Source organism: Vitis riparia, chromosome 18 (assembly GCF_004353265.1).
Source record: "Vitis riparia cultivar Riparia Gloire de Montpellier isolate 1030 chromosome 18, EGFV_Vit.rip_1.0, whole genome shotgun sequence".
NCBI lineage: Eukaryota > Viridiplantae > Streptophyta > Magnoliopsida > Vitales > Vitaceae > Vitis > Vitis riparia.
Window position 1 is genome coordinate 121,701 of NC_048448.1, and position 22,374 is coordinate 144,074.

General features: G+C 35.6%; 3 protein-coding genes across 7 annotated transcripts in view; all 3 read left to right on the forward strand.

Moving 5' to 3' along the window:
* LOC117906374 (chaperone protein dnaJ 10-like) overlaps positions 1-7,350 on the forward strand; it is a 30,005-nt gene extending 22,655 nt beyond the window's left edge. For all 3 annotated transcript variants that reach the window (XM_034819372.1, XM_034819370.1, XM_034819371.1), the window contains 4 exons: positions 342-520; positions 627-707; positions 797-955; positions 6,798-7,350. In XM_034819372.1, the coding sequence (XP_034675263.1) occupies positions 342-520; positions 627-707; positions 797-955; positions 6,798-6,917 (539 nt within the window). In that variant the 3' untranslated portion in view covers positions 6,918-7,350. The remainder of the gene's footprint in view (positions 1-341; positions 521-626; positions 708-796; positions 956-6,797) is intronic.
* Positions 7,351-8,299: 949 nt separating this feature from the next.
* On the forward strand, positions 8,300-9,970 carry LOC117906679 (UPF0496 protein At3g19330). Of its 2 annotated transcripts, none has more exons than XM_034819818.1 (2): positions 8,300-8,602; positions 8,750-9,970. In XM_034819818.1, exons 1-2 carry the CDS (start codon positions 8,545-8,547, stop codon positions 9,817-9,819), a joined length of 1,128 nt encoding a protein of 375 aa, XP_034675709.1. In that variant the 5' UTR covers positions 8,300-8,544; the 3' UTR covers positions 9,820-9,970. The 2 variants fall into 2 exon arrangements, with proteins under 2 accessions (XP_034675709.1, XP_034675710.1); XM_034819819.1 differs by having other exon boundaries at positions 8,301-8,602; positions 8,753-9,970.
* Positions 9,971-14,066: 4,096 nt separating this feature from the next.
* Positions 14,067-20,333, forward strand: LOC117906680 (UDP-rhamnose/UDP-galactose transporter 1-like). 2 transcript variants are annotated; one of them, XM_034819820.1, is made up of 5 exons: positions 14,069-14,612; positions 15,205-15,389; positions 17,216-17,416; positions 19,180-19,341; positions 19,454-20,333. In XM_034819820.1, the coding sequence occupies exons 1-5, from the start codon at positions 14,486-14,488 to the stop codon at positions 19,811-19,813; spliced, it is 1,035 nt and encodes a 344-aa protein (XP_034675711.1). In that variant the 5' UTR covers positions 14,069-14,485; the 3' UTR covers positions 19,814-20,333. The 2 variants fall into 2 exon arrangements, with proteins under 2 accessions (XP_034675712.1, XP_034675711.1); XM_034819821.1 differs by lacking the exon at positions 19,180-19,341 and having other exon boundaries at positions 14,067-14,612.
* Positions 20,334-22,374: the final 2,041 nt, after the last annotated feature.

A 22,374-nucleotide genomic window follows, 5' to 3' on the forward strand; every position in this document is an offset into this window, starting at 1 on the left:
CAAAATCTCTTATTTTCTTTTCTGTTTTGTTCATGACACTAATTTTTATTTTTGTAGTTTCCTGATTACAACCTTTTCTTCAATATTCTCATTATGTACGAGGCCATAACCTAGTCATCTTGTGATCTAGCCTATTTTAATTTCTGAAATTATATAATTGTGCATGTGACTATCTGCATGATTTGTTCATGCATGTTAATAACTTTGTTTCCTCTAGTCCCAAAATTGTGGGATTTAACAGGCTTAGTCAATCGAATATTTTTTGTCTGGGAAGTTGCTGCTTAAGATAAATATTTCTATGGCTTGGTGAAGTGCTTTTTTCTTGCTGCTGCTGCTGGTAGGTGCTATTGCTTTGATTCAACTGCAAGAGGACATGAAGAAGCAGCTGAGTGCAGAAGGAAACTACACGGAGGAAGAGCTTGAAGAATACATGCAATCTCACAAAAAGCTAATGATTGATTCTCTGTGGAAGCTTAATGTAGCTGATATTGAAGCTACTCTTTCTCGTGTTTGTCAGATGGTTGTTTTACTATTAGCTGTTATATTTTTTTGGGTGTTTCCTACTGCTAGATATATAATGCTTTATCCAGTTTGTCTGGTGGTAATCTATTAAAGGACTGTTGCAGGTTCTTCAAGATAACAATTGCAAGAAAGAGGAGCTTCGTGCACGGGCAAAGGGATTGAAGACTCTGGGAAAAATTTTCCAGGTTGCAACTCCGTCCTCAACTTTGTGTGGTTTAGAAATTTTTTTTGTTTAAATGCCTAATACTTTTGGAACCATGATATGCATATATAGAGGGTTAAATCATCCAATGGGAATGAGGATGAAGCTATGCTAAACAGTGCAGTCCATAAACTGAATGGAAGTGAACCAAGCCATGATGCTTGTTCTCCTAGTACCTCACCAAAATCTTCAAACCTTGAGGAGCAGTCTTATACTGCATTTGCATCACAGGTAACATTTTTTTTTTTTCTCCTCACTGATAATGTGATCATGTTCATTATGCAAGATATATTAGGATCATTTTTATGATCACATGAAAATTTCAAAATTTAAATGTCACAAGGTGGATTGATTAAAAATAAAGAAAGAAAAAAAATCACTAAGAAATTCCAATTAAAAAGTCTGTAAAGAGTAAACTCAAACTTGGTGCAGATTAAGTGGACCCCCTTCATTTATAAAATTTTGATCTTGTTAGATAACTATGTATAAATTGAAAATTGGCATACCTTTGTTTGAAACAAGACTACCAAGATAATACAGAAAATCGGTTTCTTTTTGTGTTTACTGGTCCATAGAGGATTTAGTTTCAAGTGATGGATGATATACTTGAGAAGGCATGGTCTATAATCTAATTAATTTTCATCAATAATGGCATCAAATTCTAATCACCAAAAAGATTTCAGAATAAAAAATGGAGGGAGGAAAAAGGGTTACCTTCATCAAAGAACAATTCTAATTTAGAGTCTTCTCCATCCATTAATAAATACCCAATCAGTTGCCACCAAAAAGAATAGTAGTGAAATGCATTCACATATGTGTGTGTGGGAGAGAGGGGGCTCACTTATTTGCACGTGTCACATATATATGTACACACATTACATGCAAAGAGAATTTTTACAACGAAGTGGGGAAGTTAAAAAGTAGGAGAAAGACACACATTCATATGTCTACATACATAGGCTTTCCATATATACAAGAGAGAGAGAATTATAGAGTATAGAGAGTTAAAATATTTGAAAAGTCACATTGCTAATTTTTTGGGAGAGAAAAAGGAAATACTAATTTTAGGAGACAAGCGCACTTTAGTAAGAAAGGACATGAGTGTTTCATGGTCCTCAATCTCCAAATTAGTGAGGTTGTGACAATAATTAAGTTTTCAAGAAAAAAAAAAAGAGGTGTTGCCAATAATGGCTAATACAGTGAGACTTTTTATTGTGACAACTCTATAAAAAGTTGAAAATTGTGAACACAAAGGTTGATCCCTTTGGCATAAATCTTAAAACCCTAGATATGAACTCTAGCCCCTATCATTAATCACCAAGTGAGTGTGTAGAAAAAATTTGAGAAACCTATGCAATGACCTTCCAAGGGCACCAATGTGACCATTTGATTGAAATGTTGGTGTCCTATTCATTAGGATGTGTCCTATAAAGGCTCAAAATAATCTGATACCAAAGGGTATAACTTTCCTTAGGGAGTCTCCAAAGTCACTTCCCTTAGAAAGCATGATTCTTTAAAGAAATATTCCTAAACCTCAAATCTCCAGACTCCCTAGGCCTACACATTAGGTCCCAACAAATATGGTGATCCTTTTTACCCTACTTGACCCCTAACCAAAGAAAATCTTTTTGCAATTTCTTAGTCTTTGATGTTACTGATGCTTGAATCTTGAAAGAGACAAGAAATTGCTTGGGATGTGAGATAGACATAACTGAATTAGGATTACAATGTTGACTCTAGAAGAAAGGCAGGAGTAATTGGATGGATAATACTATTGTGTGCACCATTGCTTTTTTCATCTTACCTTTTATTTTATTTTATTTTATTTTTTGAGAAATGAAAAATAATTAGAAAGTAGGAAAATTTGTTGAGCACTAGAAAGATATATAATAATTATGAGAGAGATTTAATAATTATTACAATGCTTAAGAGTTCTTTTAGATTTTTTTAATGGATTTTGACTTCCAATTAAGTTATTAAAGTGTGAGAGGAGAGAGATTTACTAGGATTAGATAGCTTACTTTGGAATGGATGCAAGAGTTAGGACCTTCATTCTTTGTTTTAATATTTTTTTTCCTAAATTTTTCTGGAGAGAGTAGCAACAAAACTTTTAACTTTCAATCAAGTTATTAAACTATAAGGTCATGTTTGGAACAGTGGAATTGAAAATGAGAATGAGAAACCAATTCTATTCTCATTCTTTAATGTGTTTGGATTGTTTTTTAAAATGAAAATAAGAATACAAAATTCATTAGTATGAAAACAAAATCTCACTCTTACTAGGATTTTGATTCCCGTCTTCTACATCTTATTATGATTCACCACTATTTCCATTCCTATTCCCACATACTAAATACACCCTTAAGACATGTTTGATACGAGGAAATGAGGAGTGGGAATGAACATCTCACTCTTTTTCTTATACATTCCCATGTTTGGATAACTTAAATGACAATATGAATAGAATAAAAAATTTCTAGTTGGAATGGAATCTCACTTAAAAGTGAGATTTCAATTAATCTTCAACGAGAGGTATTTTGATTCCCTTGGTGTAGGCAATGATATAGAACATCTTAAATTATTGTATGATTTTTTAGTTTTGTATGATTTTTTATGATTAATTTTTATTTATTAACTAAATATTATTTTTCTTAATCTTATTATTTAGAAAAAAAAACTCTCAGGTGGTGTTTTGGGATGAAAAGGAGAAGGTCACAGCTTTGTCCCTAAAAGAGACTGAAGCCAAAAAGGAGGCAAAGGAGAATTATAGAATATGGGTGCTCAAGGAGGAAATTTCTTGGAGACAGAAATCAAGGGAGGTGTGGTTGAAGGAGGGTGACTGCAACATCAGTTTTTTCCATAGGATGACGAATGCACATGGAAGAAGAAATTGGTTAGCCAAAGTGAAAGTGAATGGTAGTTGGTATACTGAGGAGAAGACATAAAAACTAGTGTGGTTGGGGCGTTTCAAAATCTCTTATCCAAGGTAGGGAAATGGAGACCCTGTCTAGATGGTTTAGCCTTTAAGATTTTAGACAACCATGAGGTTGAAAGGCTAGAGCTTCCTTTCTCGGAAGAAGAGGTATTTGCTGCTCTCTCTGATTTGGGCAAAGACAAAGCACTAGGTCTGGATGGGTACACTATGGTGTTTTGACTTTTTAGTTGGGAGTTTGTGAAGGAAGAGGAGATGCGTTTTTTAGGGAGTTCCATGAGGGGGGCACATTTGTTAAGTCACTAAATACTACTTTTCTGGTTCTTGTTCCAAAAAAAGGTGATGCTGAAGACTTGAGAGATTTTAGGCCAATCAGTCTAGTGGACAGTAAGTTGTTAACTATGATGTTGGCCAATAGACTTAAGAAGGTAATGGGCAAAGTGATCACAAGTCCCAAAACGCTTTTGTGGAGGGTGGACAGATTTTAGATGCAGTTTTGATCGCTAATGAGGCCGTAGAGTCAAGGTTGAAAAGCAATGAAGGCGGTGTTCTTTACAAGTTTGGTATTGAGAAGCCGTACGATCATGTGTAAACTGGTATTTCTTGTTTTCGATGCTAAGGAAGATGAGCTTGGTGGAAAGATGGATTAAATGGGTAGAATGGTGTATCTCAACAGCAACTCCGTTCCAATAAACGGATCCCCAACTAGTTTTTTTCAAAGTTCAAGGGGATTGAGATAGGAATTTCCTCTCTCCCCTTATTTATTTGTGATTGTCATAGAGGTTTTTAGTTATCTCTTGAAGAGGGCGGAGAGTGGTAGTCATTTCTCTTGGTGGAGGGTGAGAGGCAGGGGTGGTGTTAGGATCCAGATCTCTCATTTATTATTTGTTGATGATACTCTCGTGTTTTGTGTGGCATCGCAGGACTAGGTGACTTTTTTGAGTTGGCTTCTTATGTGGTTCAAGGCTTATTCTAGTTTGAGAATCAACTTGGAAAAAAGTAAGCCAATTCTTGTGGGGAGGGTGGACAATATTGATGACTTGGCTTTGGAGTTGGGATGTAAGGTGGGCGGTCTCCCTTTCTGTTACTTGGGTATTCCTTTGGAGCTCCTTTCAAATCCGTGATAGTTTTTGGATGGGATTGAAGAAAGATTTCACAAAAAGTTAGCCATGTGGAAAAGACCGTATATCTTGAAAGGAGGGAGATTCACTTTAATTTGTAATACTCTTTATAATATGCCTATCTATTTCATGTCTCTCTTTTGCATGCCAAGGCAAGTGAGGTTGAGGTTGGAGAAGATTTAGAGGGATTTCCTTTGGGGTGGTGGGGCTTTCATGCAGAAACCACATCTAGTAAGGTAGAAGACGGTCTGTTCGGAGAAAAAAAAGGGGGGCTTGGGTGTGAGGTGCCTCTTTGGGATGAACAAAGCCCTCTTGTGCAAGTGAAGTTGGTGTTTTGCCAACGAAAAAAAGGTTCTTTGGAAGCAAGTCATTAGTCAGAAGTATGGAGAAGATGTTGGGGGATGGCAGTCCCGTGAGGTGAGAGAAAGGTATGGTGTTGGGTTGTGGAAAGCCATAAAAAAGGAGTGGGATTTTTTGAGTAGTTGATTGTCTTTCCAAGTGGGAAATGGTCGGAGAGTGGGATTCTGAAAGGACAAGTGGTGTGGCGATGAGCCACTTTATGATTCCTTCTCTTCCTTATTTGCCCTTTCCTTGTCTAAGGAAGCTTGGGTGGTGGAGGTTTGGAACCCTGAAGGTGAAGAGGGTGGTTGGACCCCTAGGTTCCCTAGGCCCTTTGATGATTAGGAAATGGAAAGTGTGGAACGCTTTTTGTTAAGGCTCCAAGCAACACACAGGGATGTGTATGACAGAGTGATTTGAACAGCCTTGAGGAGTGGGAACTTTTCGATTGAATTTCTCTATTCGGTTTTGGGGCCCGGTGATCCTCTTTTGTTCCCTAATAGCATCATTTGGAGATCTTGTGCGCCACCTAAGGTGGCTTTCTTCGCTTGGGAGGTGACTTGGGGGAAAGCCTTAACTCTGGATCAGGTCCAAAGGAGAGGGTTTTCTTTGGCTAACAAATGTTTTCTTTCCACTTCGAAGAAGAAATTGTCAATCTATTCTTCTTCATTGTGCAAAGTCGTAGGTTCTTTGGCATCTGATTTTTTTCTCTCTTTGGGGTATCTTGGGTTCTCTCTTACCCGATTAAGGAGACTTTCCTTAGGTGACATGGGTCCTTCGTGGGTAAAATTTGTAAAAAGGTTTGACAGGTGACCCTTTATGTATATTTTGGTCAATGTGAAAGGAAATGAATTTGTTAGCGTTTGATAATAAGGAGTTATTGGTCCAAAGGCTGAAAAACTTTTTTGTATGTAATTTATGGTCTTGGTCTAGGGTGTCTATAGATATGAGCCCTAATTCTTTTGTTAGTTTCATTGATTGGTTAGACTCTAAGGACAGGTGATGTTTTTTATTTCTTTCCCTTTCCCTATTGGGTCAACCTTTAGACTTATGTTGTATACTTCCTGTATACTTGGGGGCGTTGTTGTAGCGTCTCCTCTTTATATATAGACTTTTTGATCTTACCTATCAAAAAAAAAAAAAAAAACCCTCTGAACAGATGTTCTTTTAAGATGAAAATAAAAAATTATTTTAATCTATGTAAAAAAATATTGTTGTCAATTTATTTCCTTTTTAATCCACATTCCCTTTGTTACCAAACATTGAGATAAAAATAAATAATCATTCCTTGGTGCATTCACATTCAAGAATTGGAATCATCAAATTCATTTTTTATTCATGGAGAAATGGGAATGGAAACAATATCTTCATTCTTGTTCCCCATTTCCACATACCAAACGTGACCTTAGAGTAGAGAGAATTTTCAAAATGGAGGGAGATTTGGACCAGAACCGAGCCTGATTAGATGAATGCTGCTGCTGCATGGACATTTAAGAAGTTGAATTTATACTTCCACATGCTATAAATAACCTGTTATTCCATTTTCACTAAATGCTAAAAAAGTGCCATGAGGATTTTACGGAAAACTTATGCGCCTTAACATCATTCTCCTTCCTTTTCAATGTATCTGTATTGATTAATTGTCTTTCGTCCTTTTCTTACTTTTTTAAACAATTGGCAGTTCCAGAGCCCGTATGTGGAGGCTCCCCAGTTTGCAGGTGCTCAGTATAACTACAGTAATTTTCCAATGCCGACAGCTCCGCCTGGTGCCCAGAGAGATCCTTCAACAGGCAGAGAGTGAAGGTGAAAAAAAAATTAATCTCATTTGGGAATTGCCTGTAGTACAACACTTATTTGATGTATCATTACTGTTATTGGTATAGGGAGAGGGGTTTGAGGTTTCCTGTGTTGGATACATGTCTGTTAAGAATAGATAATACCATGCTGGCTGTATTGTATTTATGGAAGACTCGTATTTATATACATATAGAGAGGAAGAGAGATTTGTAGAAGGGTAGTGTCTTTCACTGTCACTCGTCAGCTACGATTGGACTGCCTTGTGATTTGGATGTTGTATTTTGTTGAAGTGGCACCTTTGCATTTTGGATTCAAGCGTGTAGGTAGGGGTTAGATTCAGTGCTTCCTTGAAGAGAAATTTCGGCCAAACAAATTGAATATGCAGTCAGAAACTTGAATTGACCGATTTGTGAAGAGATTCACACTTGATTGTGTAATTTTTTTTTTCCTGATATATACACAAATGATATTTAAACCTAGATCTACGCCAACTTTACTCATCCTTCCACGAGCAGGTGGTTATTAAAATATCACAAGCGTAACTTCGAGATATATTACAAATTTACAACTGCGAGGATTAGGACAGAGGAGTATAGGAACAGCTATAATAAAAAAAGAAAGACAACACTGTAGAATAAACCAGCTAAAAGAAGGTTAAACGTCCAGGTTTTCCTTGAAATTAAAATGTCACATAAAATTACTTAATTTCAATTAAGGTCGAGCTGGTGGAACGCTCTCGCACGAAACAAGTATTAAATAGCGCTACACTTTCTAATTGAGTTTATGAATGAATCTTATATGATAATTGATTGAATTCATCAACAATTACATTGGGCAATCTTGAACAAGTGCTAACAATAAATTTGCTTAAGAAATAGTGATATAGAAAACCCCATTGCTCAGTTTGTTTTTTTACTTAGGTGGTGTTTGTTTTTTTACTTAATTCTAAATAGAACCTTAATGCTTAATAGTGTTAAATACTAGGTTGTTTGTTTTTGTAGTATTTTATTTCTATTAAGTATTAAAAAGTAAAACAAATTAATATGTTATTTTTTCTATTTAGAAAAAGCTATATATTTTGGCTTTTTCTATTTAGTAAAAAGTTTATAATAAGTCATGAAAAAGTAGAAAAACAAACAATCTAAATTCTAAAACTAAATTGCTTTCAGCAAAAAGCCAAAAAAACAAACACCACCTTAATTTTTTAATATTTAATAGTATTAAGTATTCGATTCTTTGTTTTCATGATATTTTATTTTTGTTAAATATTAAAAAAAAAATTATAATGAGTCATAAAAATAATAATAATAATGATGAAAAAGTATAAAAAAAAGGGAAGAGTGGTGATAAAAATCGAAAAAGATAAAAAGGCGAGAGTGATGATCGAGTTGCGACTTGCGAGGCAAGGGAGCTTAGGGAACCTGGTAAAAGACCTAGAAGAAATAGTCAACGTCATTTTTGGCCGATTGGTGGCTAAGACTCAAGAGATCCAAGCGACTCAAATGAATGAAGAGCATTGAGGAATGATTGGGGTGGTAGAGAAGTAGCGAAGATGTACTGCTGAGGGATTTCAAGGAGTCCAGTCCAGTTCAAAGTTAGGCTTGGAGCGTGGGAGCTTGGAGGGGCACGAAATGCTGCAATGCTTGTCCCTCAAATCATGGGCGTCAACTTCAACAACCACAGCTCCTGGTAAACTTTTTTTTTTTTTTTTTTGTCTTTCTAATTTTTGTGCTTCCAATCCTAAATATATGAGTGTATATCACGTGTTTCCTTAATCGTGTGTATTCCGCCGAGTGCATTCCACGTGTTTGCTTAATTGTCTGAACAACTTTGAAGCAGTTGAGAATTCTAGAGAGGACACACCAAGATCGATCTCTCAAACTTCTCCCACCGTCAATCTAACCCGCGAATACACCCTCGCTGTCCAAACCAATTCCTACAACGAGATATGGTCCAAGATTCACGTCCGCCACCAGGATGACTACACAAACACAGACCCAGACCAAGACACAGACGGGGAGCGAGAAGAGAATGTCCAGCAGTTGCGGTTGGCCCATGTCCTTCGACCCGACCGAGAATGTGTCCAGGATGCCCTTCAGCATGCAAGGTCCAACACCCTCACCCGTCTTGTCTCTGACTACTTCGATCACAGCGAGAACACATCCAAACTCTGTCTCCTTCTCCACCGTAGCGTCCATCACGCCCACTCTCTCTATTCCCCTCTTCATGACCTCCTCGATATTCTTCCCCTTGATTCCGATTCACTTACCGAATCCCAGTGCAATCAGGCCTTTGATGTCTTCCTCCAATTCGATAGTCTTGACAATCCTTTCCCCTGTCCTGACTCCCATAATTTCCGTGACATGCGCCGCTGCTTCTCTCAACTTAAGGAACAACTTGACGGCCATATCCGAAAGTCCCGGTCTAAGATTCGCCTTATCCGCCGTGCAACCGCTGGATCCGCCTTCTGTTTCATTGGCACTGCCGTTGGGGTTGCCATATCTGCTGTCGCAATTGCTACTCATACACTCGTTGCCCTTATTGCCCCACTATTCACTGTATTCCTTCCTCCCAGGCTCTCTAAGAAAGAGCTTGCCCATGGGGCACAGCTTGATGCTGCAGCTAGGGGTACTTATGTTCTATGCCATGATCTGGGCACCATTGACAGCCTCGTGGCATGGTTGCACACTGCTGTTGAGGGTGACAAGCGTCTCATTCGCCTTGGATTGGAGGGGGGCAGGGATACCATCCAAGTGGTGGCCAAGCATCTCTGCAAAAACCATCTCTATTTCCTCCAACAACTTAAGGATCTTGAGGAACATATATGCCTCTGCTTTACCACAGTCAACAGAGCCAGGTCTCTACTCCTAAGAGAGATCGATCTTCATCAAAGTTCTAATTCCTAACCAATTTGCCTATATGAACCATCTCTATTTCTTTTTAACATTTACTTCCCAGTCCGATTGTGTATATTAAAGATGCCTGTCAATCCTAAGGAAGAACTAAAAACTTTTCTTCATTTATATCTGCTTATAATTACTGTTACTGCCTACAAAATTTTCCAATTCTCCAATCTTATTTATTGGATGCTTTTTCGTGTTATTACAACCATTTGAGCAAGAACAACTTGTTCCTACACATTGCAACACCTTCTTTTTTTAAAAAAAAAAAAAAAATTCTGGCAAAAGGGCATTATGTTGCACAGAAGCTGATTATTAGCAGCTGACAAAGAACTAGAGACTTCATTTCCCATATATTCATATAAGCTACATTTGGGTCATTCGAAAGGGACCTGTTTCTCTATAAACAACATTCACTAGCTCTTATGGAGTGCTGGGGTTCCTGGAATTGATTTGAAGTTACCAATCCCCATATTATGAATAGATCTTGCATGTGTCAAGCAAACATTTGAAGCTTAAGTGAAGGTAATTAGGTTATACAAGAAGTGGTTTGTCCAGCACTTGGAACTTGTGCTTTTAGGATTTTCAAAAGGAGAAAGTTAACTGGGCTTCTTTTTTTTTTTTTTTTTTTTGTGGGTGGGGGGTGTTGGGGGCCGGTTCTGGATTTGCTAGACTGGTGGCTTTATAATTGAAAGTCATAAAGCACCATGTCCAAAACTCCACACCATTTAATGAAATAAAGCAATAACTGAAAGAAGTGATCAACTCAATATGGCAATTAGGTGCTTGACTAATGCCAAATACTATGAAGTAGTTGTGATTCTTCACAAATGAGTTGGTGACCGAATTTGTTTTTAGCACATCCAGTTGTTCTTTGCATATAAACATTAGAAATCCATTAGGAGATGTACTCAATAAAAAGGTGCAATAGTATTTTGATTGTTTAAGAAGTTGGGGTGCAGACATATTTGCTCCAGACTTGAGTGGGGTTGTTTAAGAGCGATTTATTAGTTAAATTGGTTTTTTGTCATTACTTCTTCCCATTGGATTATTTGTGCATTTGTAAGTGACTTCTTTCTAGGATACGGAATTTGGATTCCCTTTATTCTTCAGTTGCTGAATGGTATAACATGTATTATCTGACTCTGTAATCCAGTTGGATCCTTGGAGTTTTTGTGTTATAAGTTTAGGGTTTGTTTTTTTAACCATAGTTGAGATGTAAGAACAAGGATGCTAAACTCCTGTTATTCCTTCTAGAGCATCTAATTATACCTAATTTTCATATAAATTCATGGTATAAGATGTTTATCCAGCCCCTTAGAATTTTGAAAGCAAAGCTGTTGTGCACTTCCGCTGTTAACAGACCAAACATGCCTCTTATTCCTCTTTTAATTCATGATAGCATGTATCATATCAGACTGTTTGAACTTTCTCGCCAAAAAAACAGAGCGAGAGAAAAAAAAAAATGCATATCTGCTATTTACCTATCACTGTGAATCCCTTCCCTATGTATACTTTATTTACCGTTTGTTTCTACTGAAATTTTCTAGGAATTTTTTCTTCTATTCTTCGGAGATAAGTAGATGATCATGGAGGATATTTTGTCATTCTTTTTTGTTTTTTATCCCCCCTTGAGGGTGTTAAAGAGGACTAACTTGGATAGGGAAGCTCAATGTAGAATTTGAAAATAAAAGAAAGGTATTTGTAAGTAAAAACTGGCTCAAATTTTTTCTTTATTTCCACTTAGGAGAGTGCATTTTAATGGTGTTCATGGTAGATGCAATCTTAGCGACTTGATTCATGTAGTTCAACTTGTGTTTGATGATATTTGACTTGGGATTGACCCCACATCATTATATTACTGAATTTAGTCTGAGTGCATTTGGACCTTCGCTCTTTTTCAAAAAGCTGATTTTGCAACTTCTCTAATACAAACACTCATTGGAAACGATCATGATCCCATGCCCTGGCTGGGAAATAAAGGAAAACAGTTTTGGAAGTGTTTTTCAGCCAACTTTTCATAGATTATTTTGGCTATATTCCAATTGTGTCATTCATTCAGCCAACCATTCAAGGAAATATTTGGCAATGTTCCAATTGTGTTAGTCAAATTCCTATATGAATTAATTAGGTTGGACACACGAAAATTAGAAACATTATCAATTTCTATCCCACAACTTACCAACAAAATCCAGCAGCGAGTACTTGAATATGGTAGATCTTCCTAAAGTTGGATTTTTCACCAATTGAATTTGGAAGGAAGGCGGTAACACCCGGATAAAGAGGCTCTGTTCGTTCTAATTGGGTCAGTTAATTATGCTTGGATGCGGTGAACATGTTCAGCCTCGTGATGTTGGTGGGATGGGCACTGGGCGTCATAAAAAAATAGCTTTAAAGTTCTTGAAAATTAGGGATATTTATAATTAACTACTATCATAAATAGAGCATAGAGGAGTCATCAAAAAGTAGCTTTAAAGTTCTTGAAAATTGGGATATTTATAATTAACTACTATCATAAATAGAGCATAGAGTTGATAGGGATGACTCACCTTTTAAACACCGACTGACCTCCATCATTGATGAAACATTTTTTTTAATTAATTAGCAATAATATTGCAATTAGTAGCCGTGTTACTCACAAGTAGCATACTAATAATTCTATTTTCTCATTTATTTAATTATTTTTTATTAATTTTGAAAATTAATCATAAAAGTATATACATTAGTAGTCCATGGTTTGAGTTCTAATGCAAGAACAAATATTAGAATTGCTTGACAAAGAACAAAGGCAGCAGTGAAATGAGGAATGGGAAGTAGGAAAATTTTGGCAGAAGCTACCTTGTATATGTGTTGGTTCAGGAAAGTATTAAAGAAATAAAAAATGTTCAAAAAAAAAAAAAAAGTAATTTCGTGTGTGATTTTATTGTAAAGAATATAATATAATTAAATCTAGTTAAAATTTTATGTATTTTTAGATTATTTGGTTTTTATATAAGAAATTTAAAATAAATGAAATAAATTTGAAATAGTGTATATAAAAAAGGATAATTATAATAAAAGGGTAGATAAACTTAATAATGCACAGCATAATTGTTGATAAAGGTATAAAATGTGGTAAACCAAAATGCCTGGTCCATCCATACTTTCTTTTTGGCATCCCCCTATCATCTTTATCAATGAAACACTATCTCTTGCTTTAATCCTTTCATAATCCAAACCTCCATTATCTTCAACTCTTGTAAGCTCGATCACAACTCTAGACCATCTTAGCCCACCTTAGTCTCCCATTTTTAGTTGTTCTTTGAATTCGTTCCACAATATTCATAGAAAACCCACAAAGCTCCTATTTTTGCCCTTCATTTTACAACTTTTCTTTCTATAATTTTTCTTTCACGGGAAAATAAAGGAAAAAGAAAACGAAAAAACATATACATGGTTTTCCTTCAATAAATATAAAAATAGAAAAAAATAATAAAGTTAATTTTTCTTAAATTTTTATTTGATTTGTATATATTTAAAAAATAAATAGAAAAATTTTAAATTTATAATTTGATTTTAAGATAAAATTTGAAAACATAAAACAATAAAATAGTTTGATAAAGTCACGTTAAAAAAGGTAATGATTTAAAAAATTATTTAGAAGAAAAAGGTTGTAAATTTTTTATTATTATCTCACATTTAAAAAAATTTTAAAGTAATCTTTAAGGATATAAAACGAGCTTATATTTTTCATATATTATTTTTAAAATTGTAAAAATTATTGTTATTTTTTATTTTTAAAAATAAAAATACAAGAAATGTATTTTATAGAAACTTGGGTATTCAAAAATTTTTAAATGCCTAATTTTAAAAATAAAATTATTTTAAATTTTAAGGTAGTAAAGGATATTTCAAGATTTTAGAGATTTTGAATTTTAAAATTATAACCATATTTAAAAAAATTTCTTACATCTAACTCTCTACCTAAAAATTTGCTCTACTCCTTCAAAGTTATGCACCTTCAACTACTCCTTTATCATAATTATCCTTAAAAATAATTTATTTATTTTATTTTTTACGTTTGACTTTTTCTCTTTATTTCCTTTAAAATATCTAGAATCCAAATACATCCGATTTTTTCTCATTAACAAGGTTAATTTCATTTATTCAAATAAGGATAAGTTTGAATATGAAGCACGATGTGGTGGTGGAAAAAGCAATAGAAAGGAAAAATTAAACGCGGTTCTCAAAATCGAAGGAGAGAAGGAAAAAAAATAGAAAAGTAATAAACGAGAGTGGAACAGAGGGGATTGGACTGAGGATGGCCGGGCTTACCAGCGTAGTCACACGTAATACGTTTAATAACGGGGAGAGACTAGAGACATTGGGTTGAGAGCGAGGGGAAGAGAAAGCGTGAGATACAGATCCACGTTCCACACCAATACACACCGCTTCCCCGGAATCCAGATCTTCCCAATTACAAACCCTACCCCCACTCCTCTGAACGATAGGTTCAAAAGTATTAAGCAAAATAGAGTCGAGCCAAGCCTTCTCTATCAATCTGCCTCATCTTCTTCGTCGTTTTTCTTCTTCCTACCCAAATTAGTAAATTGAATTGCTCCATCTCTGCACCGCTTGTCTCCTTGAGATCTAGTATTTCTATTGCGGATCCTCCCTTTTCTTTTCCAAGAGCATGGAGAGCGACAAGAAATCCTCCGTTTCCGATGTGGGTGCCTGGGCCATGAATGTTATCAGCTCCGTCGGAATTATCATGGCTAACAAGCAGCTTATGTCCGCCAGTGGTTACGCATTCAGCTTCGGTTAGTCTCTCTGATCTGGCTTTTGTAAATTCTCTTACCCAATCTAATTGTATCCCCACTACAAATTACAGCTGCATTCTTAGGTTTCCGCGGATCTTTCGTATTATTTCCCTTCTGAGCTTTTTTTTTTTTTTAAAAAAAAATAATTATTTACGTCCTTGTTTTAAAGTTATTAATTTTTTTTTTAATTATCATTTTTCCTAAAGAGGTGTTTGATCTGATGCTTTCTTCTTTCGAATTTCAATCTTACCTTCTCCTCTTTTCTTTTCATAATATTTTTTTTTCCTTTTTCCTTTTGTCTGTTGTAAGTTATCTTTTCGGATCTCTTGACCCTTACTCAAATTCGTCACGGAGGAAGTTCCTTATTGGGATAACGGGAAGATCCATCACTTCCCAACTGCTCGCCAAGTTAGGAACTGACTGGAATACTGGGAAAAAATTCCGGCCAGCTAAACATAAGAATTATAGAAATGACCTGGAAATTTTTAACCTGTTCTCTTTTGAGGATCAGTATGATTTATTCATTCACCTGATTTCTAATTCCTGACCCAAATGTTCAACTCTAAACTTATTATCCTGTATTCTTTTTCAGCCACCACTTTAACTGGGTTTCATTTTGCGGTTACTGCACTGGTTGGTCTGGTGTCAAATGCTACTGGCTATTCTGCATCAAAGTATGTTCCTTTGTGGGAGCTTCTCTGGTTCTCAATTGTAGCCAATATGTCTATCACAGGGATGAACTTGAGCCTCATGCTAAACTCAGTTGGATTCTATCAAGTAAGAATTACTAAAACGCTTCATTGGTACGTACTTATGTAATTTTTTTTAACGGTAAATTTGAGTACCTTTATACACGGGTATGATATTAACTAATTTTGGGGGCTTCCCTCGGGCAAGGTAAGGTATGCCAGTCCAAGTGGACACCATTCTAATGTGCCTGAGTTGTATTTATCTAGTTTTTCATCTAAGATGTTAATTTAGTTTTTCTTTCAACGCTTTTGGAAGCTTGTTCATTTGTTAGAATTGTGATCTTTGTTAGAGCATTCATACTCCTTTATATTTTTGTGGTCATTCCCCTAGTTTTATTCCATGTTTGCATTTACCAAGGATGCTTCATTTGCTCTTAAGAAAACCAAATCTTCACCTGAAATGATTCTTATGTTTACCTCTGATGTTCCTACTAGAGTGAGAACTGCCTGAACTTGCTCTGTTATAGTGTACTCTGTTTATTCCCAAGTTAGTGGAGACTAAGGGAATATACTCCTTTGGATGTTGTGCTTTTAGAATTTTTTTTGTTAGGACTTGGGAGCATGCCATTGGGATTTGATTTGTACTTGATTTTGCACTATACATGGTTGCAATCCATAGCTCAAGGACAGATGATAAATATAGATATTTCATTTCGAAAAGAAGCTGTTTTTAGCAACTTGAAGGTCGAATCTCTTTTTCAGATTCTGCAACCATATATCTCGTTCATGTACATTTTGAGGGCTTGCATTAACTTTGAAACCCTTTTAACTGCACTACTTTGTGCTTTTATCATATGCCAAATGCAAAGTTTGCTTTAGGAGAGACCTTGCATTGGAAAGAACCTAGTCCTTTTCTGGCACCTTAGGGTGTGGCTTTATTTTATTCAAGTTAGCTTCTTTGTTTTGGTGGCTTGCTTAGTCTTGGTTAGTAATTTGGTGCTGCTGCAACCAATATTTTTTCTTGCATTTAAATCATCTTGAGATGCTACTTACTCTTGTATTCTACTAGAATTTTCTTTTGTCTGGGTGCTCTGATCTTTTTTGATCATGGATTACCATCTGCTATATAAGAGAGATTTTATTTCTCCATTTTCTTGGAGGTCAAGACTTCTAATGAAGATGCCAAATTATTAGCCAAAAGGGAGCAATGATCTGTGGACTTTTAATTTTTCTCCTTTTTTTCCCCTAGTCTCTCTATAAATTTCAGTTTTTTTTATCCAAACAGAAATAAATCAAGGGTAGAGTATGATATATGTCTTTCCACCAAAGGAAAATTGAGGTTTCTTCCTGGGTTTGGGTTTGGAATCAGCATGGTTGGTTTCAAGAAGGAAAGTTTCAGAAATACCCCACTGATTTTTGTACTAGTTGAACACATTGGTGCAATTCTAGATGGATGATACTGCATTTATGTTTCTGAAACACTAACTTTGCTGTTATTTGCTTGCTAAAGATTATTGCTTTTCTTGGCGAGGGGTGGTATTGCTGGTGGTGTGTGGTTGTTGAGGTGACTGAAGCAAACTGAGCATCAATTTGTTTAAGAACAGAGACATGTGATCAGTTTAAACAACTGGTTTTTTAAGGTTTTCAAGGATGAAGACCTTGTTATTAGTGGCAATTCATGTGACTTTAGTTTCACTAGTTATACACATTCCCTATTTTAGACTAAAATTCTTGATGCAGTGGATGGTGATTTGGACAGGTTCTTTGTTTTTTTGTTCTCTTAAATAATTTCTTGTACGGTACAAAAGTGAAGTCTGTTTCAGAAGCAGCACTTAATGTAATTTGTTCAAAGAAGTGCAAGAATTTGATGCTAACTCTCCATGTAAAACTTGCCTTGTTCTATCTGTGGTGCAGATTTCAAAACTGAGCATGATTCCAGTGGTATGTGTGATGGAATGGATCCTTCATAACAAACACTACTCTAGGGAAGTGAAGATTTCTGTGGTGGTTGTGGTTATAGGAGTGGGTGTCTGCACTGTAACTGATGTGAAAGTTAATGCTAAAGGTTTCATATGTGCCTGTGTAGCAGTAGTGTCAACATCTTTGCAGCAAATTGTGAGTATATGCTAATTTCCTCTTGTTTTGCATTTATTATGTAAATAGTCCTGTCAAGGCTGCTGAATTGATCGGTTTACAAATTATTTTTTCCCTGAATTTTACAGTCCTGTTCTGCACTATTTTATGTTCGTCCAACATTGGTTTTTCTTAGGCACATTTTAGTATTTTTCCATACATTTTGGTAGCTAAAAAGTAATGAAATCACTTCGTAGTGAAAATAAGTTTTTGTTTTTCAAGGTTAATGCTTTTCTGTTTCTTATTGTCACTACAATCATTGGCTGCTTCATATTAGATTTTCATTGGCTTGTTTAGATCCTGAGGAAGCAATTGCCTCTTTTAACACCTAAATAAGAATTTTATTAAAATGACACCTAACAATAAAGGGGAACAACCCTAGCACACAAGAAGTGCACAAGGCATTTAAAGATTTAAGGACAAAAAGAAGGTAAAAAGCAACAAACTCTTAGCTACCATGTAGCAAGCTATCTACTAAGTGGAGAAGGAAAGACTCTCAATTCCAATTCCTTAAATGCTACTAGACCACAAAAACAGAGCCTTGAGAAAGCTATCCTTCATAGCCCATCTTGACCTTTCATGCATTTGAAGAAACTTCTATTTCCTTCTCTCTAGGTAGACCAAAACAAATATAATGGCATCGTCCCCCTCACCATCTTGCAATTCTTGCCCATATTTATGCCATGCCAACTAAATAACACATCTTTAACTAATGAGGCAAGGACCCAAGGAACCTTGAACAAGGAGAAGATAGGATGCCACAAGCGCAATACCTATTTGTAATGATGAAGAATGCATCCCTAACTTTTCATTTTGCTTGTGAAGGCAACACCAATTTACCATACTTCATCCTCTAAACATCTAATGTAGGACAACCCTAGGATGGTTGGGTACAATTAAATAGGTGGGATAGGGTTTTTATTTTTTAGGGTTTAAGGAGAAGTAAATGCGAAAAAGAAAAGATAGAAACCTTAGAGTCTCACTAAAGCCTTTTAGGAGTGTCATCTAGCAGAAAATCAATGGAGTCTCACCATTGAGAATTGCAACACTTGCAAAAAAAAACTAATATTATTTAATCACCAACTAATACTTTGGTTTACATTAATTAACCTTATTTATAGACTTCTCAAAAAATCCAAGTCTACTAGGAATATAACAATCCATTCTAACTCTTAAGTCTAATGTCTTATAACCTAATTACCTAATCCTAATTTGACTCTAACAAGTACTAATTCTAATTAAATTCAAAGTAGTAAAAATCCTTCTTTAATCGCAACTAATACTAATTCTCTTTCTTGATGTATATCTTGGAGATTCATCCTCATCACCATCACTTGATTAGTCATTGGAATTCCTCCCCCCTCCCCCCCCAGCTACCTCCCATGTGGAAAAAAGCCACCTTTGAAGTTATCTTTGAAACCTAAACCACAAGGTAGGCATAGCCTTCATCTTGTAGTATGATCTAACAGAGAGAGGGCCTTCTAAGAGCCTTCCAAACTTGCTTAGCCAGCAACTTCAAGCTCAACCACCTCCCACCACCACACATGCACAAACAAATCTGTTTTTCTTCCATCAGTGTTTGTTCACTTTGATAGCACAAATAGATTGGATTTGAGGGGAAAAAACACACTTTTAAACAAAAGGAACATCTTATGCTTAATGGATTTTGCTGGTTCGTGATGTTTGTGTGGAAAGAGTTTTATTCATGTCCTCTGACAATGAGTGGAAAATTTTCTGTGATACAGTCAATAGGTTCTTTGCAAAAGAAGTACTCAATTGGATCTTTCGAATTGCTGAGTAAAACTGCTCCGATTCAGTCCATCTCCCTCCTTGTGCTTGGTCCATTCATTGATTACTTCCTTAATGGCAAATTTATTACAAACTATAAGCTGTCTTCTGGTGTCATTGTAAGAACTTATCTTTCTATGCATATATTATTTCTAATGGATTACTGAGCACAGCCACATATTATCAGTCTGTATAGATAGATTCCTGCTAACTTAATCCAATGGTGTGCAGTTTTTCATACTCCTTTCATGCTCCCTAGCAGTGTTCTGCAATGTGAGCCAGTACCTCTGCATAGGACGCTTCTCAGCAGTTTCCTTCCAGGTTTTAGGTCACATGAAAACAGTGTGTGTTCTTACACTGGGGTGGCTGCTCTTTGATTCAGAGCTGACTTTTAAGAATATTTCAGGAATGATTGTTGCAGTTGTTGGAATGATAATTTATAGCTGGGCTGTGGAGATTGAAAAGCAGGCAAATGCGAAGACAATGTCCAATGTTAAAAACAGCCTGACAGAAGAGGAAATTAGACTTCTGAAGGATGGGATAGAGAAGACACCAGTAAAGGATATTGAACTTGGTGAATCTAAAGAATAGATTGACACATGGCAGGAAAAACAGGTACTTTGTGTGAGTTCACTTCAATTTGGTTTGTTTTTTGCCTCATTTACGGCCGTATCAAGACTTAATCTGCTGACCGTTACACACCATCACACATTCATCTTAGAAATTGTCATCAATTTTATAAAATTTCTTAGTTTCATTTTAAATTATTCTTCTTTTTATTTATCTGTGTGTATGGTGCACTGATGAAGGCACAATGGGTTAATATGTAAAATCCGTTTTGTTCAAGCTGGTAGTCTAGCTACTTTAATGTCTCTCGTAAGGTCATGTACTATGGATGGTGGAGGAAGCATTTTATTTTGATTCAGCTTATGTATATTGCAAGATTAGAGACGGGGTGATGCTTGGCTTTTGCATGGTTTTGATGACAATTTTCTATGTATATTGCATGGGTTAAGGGAGAAAATGGGGCATGATAACAGTGCTATGTATTATCTAGCCTTTTAATCATGAATGTTATTAATAAAGATGGGTTATGGAGCAATTTTCAAATAATACTAAATATGATATTTAATACTTTTTTTTAATAATAAATTTTAGGATGTGATATAATTTCTTGTAAACGAATATTAAACTATTGAAGTATGATCATTTCCTTTTTTTATTTGAAACCAAATATCAGTGTTGTAGAAGTGGAAATGAAGGAATCTCTTCATCCAGTCTCTTTGATGGCGTACGTTAACCATGCGCTTGGAAGGATACTACATTTCCTTTTCTGTACCCTGAAAAGCCCCTAAAACGGTAATAGAAATATCATAACTAGTTCATTTTCCTTTTTGTAAAGACTGCAAGCAAAAGAGAAAAACCGAAATAAGAAAGGGAAATGTGATGGGACCAATCCAGTGTCATACCATACTGTTCAAATCTTCAAACGTATTGAAGAGAAAAGGGGGAAAATAAATTTTAAATTAATAACATATATTTTCTTCTTTTACATGAAAATTAAAACATATAAGTTTATAACTAATTCTAATCATATGTTATTTTCTTTCTTATTTAAGAATATGTATAAGTTTTTTATTTTCTTGTTAAATTAAAATTAATATTTTTTTTCCCTTTTAAGGATCAAAATAGTATAAATAAAATTATTAATACATAAGATTATCATATAAAGAGAAATCAGATCGAGTCAAAATTAGAAGGGAATGGACCTATTAGTAGTTACAAGTAAGGGGGTCATCACACACATAGGATGAGTTTTATGATTAATGCATTAAAAGGGAATGGACCTATTATAAGTTACAAATAAGGGAACTATCATGAGTTTTATGATTAATGCATACTTCTGGGTCTTCTTGGCCAAACCCTCAATGGAAGGAGTTTTCTACACGAGGAAAAACATGACTATTTAAAAGGCAAACAGCCAACGGCCCTGTTTGCTGGAACGCATTGGACTTATTCCAAGGCAAATAAATCATAAATCAACTACCATCTATGGCCGGTTATAACCTTCAAAGGATTCAACCCAAAATGGGATGCGTAAGCTGATTTATGCACATGAGTGAGTTGACTCTTTCAAAGAATTTGAAATTTGATTGAAAGAATTTGAAATTTGATTTGTTTTTTTTCCGTAAGCATGCATCCATCCATCCATATATATATATATATATATATATATATATATATATATATATGATAACTTTTCTTTTTCTCAAATTCTCAATTGTGATAGGCACGGATTTCCCCTCAAATTTTTCGCATTTGTGCGGCGCTTAAATGCCCTTTAAGCTAACCTAAAGAAAGCCATATGAGATTGTAACAAAGAAAGACTCATAAAATACATGAGGTTTACGAGGTTCAATCCCCTAACTTGTATTTATTTACTCTATAAAAAAAATACAAGACATGACTCTCAACATAACTACCACAATATGCTTGGTGTGTTCAATGCTTTTCAAAAGGCACTCCAACCCTCTCTTTTTATAGGATGGTCACACCAACTGCCCCTCTTCTCCTATTCAAATTACAATTACAATTACAATCCAAATTCATATTCAAATCCAAATTATAATTAGAATTTGAATCCGAGTTCTAACTTTTCATGCCTTAAGCCCATTCCTCATACATCTAAAACTCTCATGTTACTGCCACATGTCCAAGCTCAACAAAATCCCCCATGTTTTTAAGGGCTTAGTTGTTCCATGTCCTTATTTAGTCAAGAGGAAGGCTCAACCCTAGCCAAGCACCAAGGTTGGGTACATGTCTTCTTGGGCCTTATCCTAATCCCAAGAGGTCACTCTTGTGTTTTGCCTTAAATCAACCCACTCATATGCCTTGAGTCAACTCACTCATGTGCATAAATCAGCTTATGCATCCGATCAGCATGTTATATGCGTCTCTAAGTAGCTTGTTGCATGTGTCTCTAGGTAACCTGTTGCATGCACCTCTAGGCAACCAATTGCACACGCTTCTAGGTAGCATGCTGCATACGTCTCTTAAGTAACCTACTACATGTATCTCTAAGCAGCCTACTGCATGCGTCTCTAAGCAGCCTACTGCATGTGTCTATAGGTAGTCCTTGTGTGTGCCAAGTC

Excerpts from the sequence above, each read along its gene's own strand:
- LOC117906680 (XM_034819820.1), top strand. The coding sequence starts at position 14,486 with ATGGAGAGCGACAAGAAATCCTCCGTTTCCGATGTGGGTGCCTGGGCC. Across the intron at positions 17,417-19,179 it reads CAACATCTTTGCAGCAAATT|TCAATAGGTTCTTTGCAAAA; the intron begins GTGAGTATATGC and ends TCTGTGATACAG. Across the intron at positions 19,342-19,453 it reads AGCTGTCTTCTGGTGTCATT|TTTTTCATACTCCTTTCATG; the intron begins GTAAGAACTTAT and ends AATGGTGTGCAG.
- LOC117906679 (XM_034819818.1), top strand. The coding sequence starts at position 8,545 with ATGCTGCAATGCTTGTCCCTCAAATCATGGGCGTCAACTTCAACAACC. Across the intron at positions 8,603-8,749 it reads TTCAACAACCACAGCTCCTG|CAGTTGAGAATTCTAGAGAG; the intron begins GTAAACTTTTTT and ends ACAACTTTGAAG.